Source organism: Drosophila takahashii, chromosome 3R (assembly GCF_030179915.1).
Source record: "Drosophila takahashii strain IR98-3 E-12201 chromosome 3R, DtakHiC1v2, whole genome shotgun sequence".
In the NCBI taxonomy this organism is placed as follows: domain Eukaryota; kingdom Metazoa; phylum Arthropoda; class Insecta; order Diptera; family Drosophilidae; genus Drosophila; species Drosophila takahashii.
This window is the reverse complement of record NC_091681.1, coordinates 27,445,242-27,451,626: the sequence shown is the minus strand read 5'-3', so window position 1 is coordinate 27,451,626 and position 6,385 is coordinate 27,445,242. Positions and strand designations below refer to the sequence as shown.

General features: G+C 47.1%; 1 protein-coding gene across 2 annotated transcripts in view; it reads right to left on the bottom strand.

The window, feature by feature from the left end:
• Window positions 1–1,069: 1,069 nt before the first annotated feature.
• LOC108065149 (trichoplein keratin filament-binding protein) overlaps window positions 1,070–6,385 on the bottom strand; it is a 29,705-nt gene continuing 24,389 nt past the window's right edge. Inside the window, exons 1-2 of one of the 2 annotated variants that reach the window (XM_017153063.3) lie at window positions 3,128–3,278; window positions 1,070–2,902 (exon numbers count right to left, since the gene is read on the bottom strand). In XM_017153063.3, the coding sequence (XP_017008552.2) occupies window positions 1,360–2,874 (1,515 nt within the window). In that variant the 5' untranslated portion in view covers window positions 2,875–2,902; window positions 3,128–3,278 and the 3' untranslated portion in view covers window positions 1,070–1,359. Of the gene's footprint in view, window positions 2,903–3,127; window positions 3,279–6,385 lie in introns of those variants that run through there. The other variant, XM_017153064.3, reaches the window with a different exon arrangement.

Sequence of the window (6,385 nt, the reverse complement as noted above, 5' to 3'; positions counted from 1 at the left end):
CCCCTACCCCCTCCCCCTGCTGTGCTGTTGGTTTTAATTCAATTTAACAATCTTTTTTTTCGCTCGTTTTGTTGTTTTTTCGCTCTCCTTTACCGTTTTTCGACCAGTTTTTCCTCTGCTGCGCCGCTGCATTGTTGCTGGCAGCGGAAGTGCAGTCGGCAGAAGCAGCGGCAGCGGGCGAGGCAGCGACGCCAGCCATTAGTGCAAATGAAATTGCATTTTGTGTGCCCCAAACACTCAAAGAAATTTAATCAAAGGCGCTGCGAAGCGATGCGCTTGGCATATTTTGCTATATGTTGCTATATGCTATATCTTGCTTTATGTGCGCCTGCATACCTCTTCATACATGTGGCTTTATCGAGCGCATGCATACCTCTGGTGGGTGCTTCCTTTTATTGCCACCAAATCGACTGCAATGTTTTTCAATGGCTCGACTTTGGCCCAGATAATTGCCGATAATAATTCCCCAATATTTCATAAATGCTCACTCAATGGACTGGCTACCTGACTGCCTCGCACAGCATATCATTCCTACTCGCTATAACGATTCCTATTCCGATTCTGCTCCTGATGATGGAGAGTTCGAGTGGAGTAATTGAAACGTATTCATCATCATTTGCGAGCATTTCGGCCATTAGGAGCAGCTTACGGCTGATGGAATGGGCGGTGGCAATCTATTCAAATAGATGATGAATAACATGCATTATATAATGCCTGGGAGTGTGTATGTGTAACATTAAATTACTACCACTACACCCGAGAGAAGCTGCCCAGAGATTTGGCCAAGTCTACAAATATTAATTTCGATTGAATGCTAATCGCATCTGATGCCAGGGAATTGTGTCGGCCATAATTGAACAATTTCGAATCCAAACGCCTGACAAGCTCATCGCATATATTTCCCTAAGCTGCTCGGAACTCTGACTTGTGGTGTCTAAGCTACGTTCTTTTAAAGCCACAATATTTGTACTTACCAGATAAATTTATTATATATCCTTGGAACTTCACCCGCTGGCAGAAAGAACCGCTCCTGGCCCCGTCCTGCACTTGACAATAATTAAAGCCTTACTTCCTGCTGGCCCACAAATTGAGTGATTTATTGACCCCACCTCGGGGGGAGCGCCTATCTATCAGCCTTATCAACTACAAGTGCACAGAGTGGTGTTCATTGGGGTGTGGAGTGGAATTCATTGGGTTGGAGTGTAGTGAAGTGGGTTGTACATACATATGTATGGGGAAAGTGGAGAGTGGAAAGTGGGTGGTGAAGGGTTTACACAAAAAGTTAAACTAAACTAGCATTAGCACTAATAATACCATTCAAAATTTAAGCTGGAACGACGACGATATAAGATTGTAATGTTAGGTCCAGGCCACTCGCTTGCGTGCAAACTTCGGAGGAGCGGCTGTCTGCGAGGTGACCACATTGAGGGAGCGAGATTTGTTCAGGCGCTGCGAGACTCCGATTTCTCCACGAGCCGGCGGCAGATCCTGCCACACGTCCAGGTTGAGATTGGAGAAAGAGTTGCTGACTTTAGGGACGAGGCTCTCCTCCACCGCGGAGTCCTCTGAAAGGGCTGCTTGAGACTCCACCTCCTTGAGACTGGAGGCCATCGAAGATGGTACACCCAACTCCGCCTGCTCCTGGTTAAGTTGCTCCAGCTGCTTGTTGGCCTGCTCGATGCCATTGAGGTGCTGGGTCCTCAGCTCCACCAACGCCTGCTGCTGGCTCACATTCTCCTGCAGCAGGCCGCCCAGGCAATCCTTCTCCTGGTCGATCAGCTTGCTCAGCTCCCCGTAGCGCTGCAGGTGCTGTTCCCGCCAGTTCTCCTCGCAGCGCTGCAGATTGTACTTGGCCTCCGACTCGTACATGGTCTCTATTTGGGCGCAGGCATGCTCCTCGTTCTCCAACTGAAGGCGGTACTTCGCCAGCAGCTTCTGCAGCTCCTCCGTCTTGACCACATACTTGGACATGCGCTGCAGCATGTTGACGCACAGGGAGATCTGCTTGCGACTGGCCTCGCTGCGTTGGCGGATGAACACCTTGATCTTCTTCAGATTGAAGGCGTGTCCGGAGTCGACTCGCTTGAGCACCAGAGCACTGCTCTCCTCCAGCAGCTGCCGCTCCTTGTCCAGTTCGCCCAGGAAGAGCTGGAAGTGCTGCTCCTCCTCCTTCAGCTTGTCCGCCTCCTGCTGGCGCAGACGAAGCTCCGACATGTGCGATTCCTGGAGGGAACGCAGCTCCCGCAACTGCTGTTCGCGGATCTGCTGTCGCTCCTTTTGGGCCTGCTCTGTGCGGCTGATCTCCTGCTGCAGCAGCAGCTGCCTTTCGGCGGCCAGAGCCTGCTGCTCCTCGCGCTGCTGCTGATTCTCGATCTGGCGATCCAGCCAGTTGAGCTTGGCCAGCACTTCGTTGTCCGACTTGGACTGGTAGAGCAGCTTCTCATCGTCCACGCCATGACGCCAGCGACCGTAGAGCTTGGCCTCCATTTCGAGCTTCCGACGAAGTTGCTCCTGCTCCTTGAGCGATTGGTTGACGCGGCCCAGCATCTGGAGGTCACCACCGCCGGGCTCCCGCGGTCGGCGACGCCGCTCCATCTCCTTGTCGTAGGCCTCGCTCTCGGCGGCCAGAAGCTGGCGAAGCCGGTTCTGCCGTTCAACCAGGGCCGCCTGCTTCTCCTGCTGATCGCGGCGCGACTGTAGCTGCTGGTCCGCCTTCTCGTAGTACTCCTTGTTGGTCCAGTTCTCGAAGCGCGATGTGACCTTGCCCCAGTGGCTGTAGTAGCTGTTCACCGCCTGAGTGGCCTGCACCCGGTTGTTCTCCTGCTCCATGCGTTGCGCATACGCCGCGTGCTGCTGGTTGAGGCGCCCCGACATCCTTGGTCCTCGGTCCTTCGCCTTCCTCCTGTCAAAATACACACAAAAAAAGGAGAAGTGGGGTGAGTGTCTGAGTGGAGGCGCCAGTTGGCTGACAAGTTCATAAACTTTTAAATTGGGGCCAAGGCGAGCCAAGGAGAATGGGAACTTCCATTTGCAGTTTCCCTTCCGCCAGAGAGGAATCTCAGCTGGACACACACTTCACAAGGCAACTTCGTTCAATTAGCTTGAGGATGTTCGCCTCTGAACTCACCTCTGTAAAGCAGATATATGCCACACCGGAGATACAGGGTTCTGAGAGCTCAAAGTTTACTGCTGTACGAGTGGCATTTCCCTTTTGTCTGTTGACTGTCCTTTATGGGCTGCCTACTCTGACCATTGGAAATTTGGGGAAAAACAGAAAATTTTGGGCAAACAGCACAGCAAACGAATTCCATTCTTTGGGCCCAGTCAAAGGCTGAGAACCGAGAACCCAATTCTCATTCGCTGTTGGGAAATGCATGGCTGCCAACCGGACAAGCGTTATGGTTTTCCCGGCTCTCCATTTTTGGTCATTTTTTTGTGTTTCCCCCAAACTGCAGCCATCACCGCAGCTGTCACTAACTGCCAAAGCAGCAGCAGCAGCAGCACCACCACCAGTGGAAGCCACTGGAGCAGCCAAAACGCAGAAATATGGCAAAATCTGTTGGAACCGCCCCCTGTCCACACTCTACACTCCACACTCGCAACTGCTGCCATGACCCTGCCCCCTCAACATTTCCAGGCCAGAACCAGCCGCCAATCCATCAAGAGGGCAGCCCAGCAATCTGTCAGGGGGGCCGGCATGCAAATGACCACACTCGCAAAAAAATATACTGGGGTAAATCCCAATGGATTTGCGGTGCTACAAAATATATAGCTAAAGAAATAACTGGTTGACTCTCTGCCCAAATTGATCCCAATTTAAATTTTAGCTTACCAACATAAGAGCTTGCCAAAAATATAGACTTTATTGTTTTACCATTGAAATGGTAAAAGGCAAGGATTATATCTTGTCTTGAGGCTTTATAAAAGCTCAGCTGTATGAAATTATATGTTGGCAGGCATTTATGTTGTTAGAAATAATTCACATTGGAGTCAATTAAATATTTTTAAAATAAAGAATGTTGAAAAGAAGAAAATTTAGTTTAAATGAAGAACAATTAAGTCTTTATAAAAGATAGAATTTATCTTTAAGACCTCTTAATAATAAATTCATTCATATTATATGTTTTACGTGACCTACAAATCAACAAATATTCCTTAAATATATAGCCTCATTTTAACTATTTTTCCCAATAGAACCCTTTAACTTTATTTGTGTTTCTCACTAGCTTTTAATATTTTGAAGTGCAAAAGTTCGTGACAAGAGGGGAGGACTGACTGAGCTAATTTCCCAAAGATTTATGGGCAGCACGAAGCGCATTGATATATGCCAAATTGTTTACAAATTGATTGCATTATTAATAATGCCCACCAAAGCCTCTTTCGGCATCATTCCCAATTCAATGGAAAATGTCAGCCGGCAAGGTGTATGGGTGTGTTTTTTGGGGGGGCGCGTAAAATGTAAAATATTCCAACAAAGTACTCCTTATGTCATATGACAGACGACAAACTTTGGCAATAAATCAAACAACAGGCGACGATGCCGCTTGTAGGCGGGATGCTACAGCTGGGCGGGATCTGTTCAGTTCAGTTCGGTTCGGTTTGGTGATGCTGTTCGGTTTTAGCCTCCTGTCAGGCGGAGGATACCCAAGTGGGCGAGGGTGGGGGCGTGGCACACGTGGAATACAGAAGCAGTGAAATGCCAAGATGCCACAGCTATATAGACTTAATACACTTTCGGCACACACAAATTCACTTCCTTAATTGAAATTTTAATTTGAATACTTTGGCAAAGTTTTGGCCGACAGCCAGCAAGAGAGTGAGACAGCTCAGGCAGCAATAACAAACAGCCAAAAAGTCGCCGAAATCCATATACCCCCCACAATCCCCCCTTTCCCCCCGCAGTCGCCATCATCCTTTCCACAGGCAATCTCGCACAGGCTCAGCGAGTTTTCAATTTACGCGCCTCGCGAGTCGTTTGTCATTTTATGCGTCCTAATATATGGCATGTGCGTGCCGCTACAAGGATACCAGCACCCAGTACCCAAATACCCTCCCCTCGCCTGCTGGTATTTCACCCTCGGTTTTTGGGGGAATCGGAATCTGCCTGCCAACCAGCAAGGCGTAACTAATCAGCACAGACAATGATATGGCGACATCTGATGAATTGCTCGCCCTGCCGAAGATTTCAATTGGGGATGTTGGCATATCTCTAAATGAGCGTGCACGCAGAAAAATAAAATTGTTGATTTTAATAACTAAGATCATAATGAAGAATCCATAATAATAATATAGGGTAAATGTTTGGTCGTTTTTCAATTATTTACTACCAGCAAGTTATTCTTGGATCTTTCAATGCAAAATGTTGAAATATACATATGATTATATATTAATTTTAGTCTGAGAGAACATCCATTTTCTAACTAAGAAATTAATTAGCAAATAAATTTGTGCCACCCTTTGGGTTATGTACATTGTACATAAATACCCAAATTATATAAGGTCAGTTTTCTGAACACTTGATTAAACACTTTAAATTAAAAAAACCCCCACTATCTACAATAGCACCTGTCTTTCATCAGACATTGAAAAACCGGCCCTTGGCTTCAGCTTCATATCAATAAATTACTACTTCACATTATTGGCTGATACTCATTTGGCCTGGGACCAATTTATAACGATTCAGATTATTCCGATAGGGAAAATGAAATATTGAAAACTGATACGGCCGATGGTATCCAAGTGAAATTATTCCGCTTTGCTCGCCGTGTAGATAGAGACTCTTGCATGGCTTACCCATCAAAGAGTTTTCATTGAGGCCCCGGGGAATCCCCAGCGAGTGCAATTACTTTTGTTAATTGTAATACACACAGCCGCAGCAGAGACACCCGTTTACCCGTTTATTTGTCTAATGTGCGAGAGTGTAAAGCTTCTGGCCCGATAATGTTTACCTTGGTGGGGTGTTCGCAGGGCAAAGGGGCGGGGGTGAATAAAAGAAGGCCTGTGATTTTGCGTGTGATTTTTGCCCCCTCCGCGTTTTTCATGGGGAGAGCGTGCCAAGGCGTAGTTAGTGAGCGGCACTTAATACCCTGATAAGATGTGCGATTAGCGGGTAGCCAGTCGAATGGTAAATTATGAACACAATGGTCAGCATTATTAGCCGCCGAAAGTCGAACGGGCAATGCTCTTACTAGGGGATTTGATCCCACAAGTGTTTGGGGGATCCACCGAGATAATTATATCCCCTTGATGAACCCGCTTTACTTGATTTTTATCGCATTTGAATTGCTTTGTTAAGTTCTTGATTTGTTTTAGTCTCTTGAAGTAAAAAGTTTAAATACAACAAAGTATTTAAATTTTTCCAGGAGTAAAATAAAATTTTTATCGA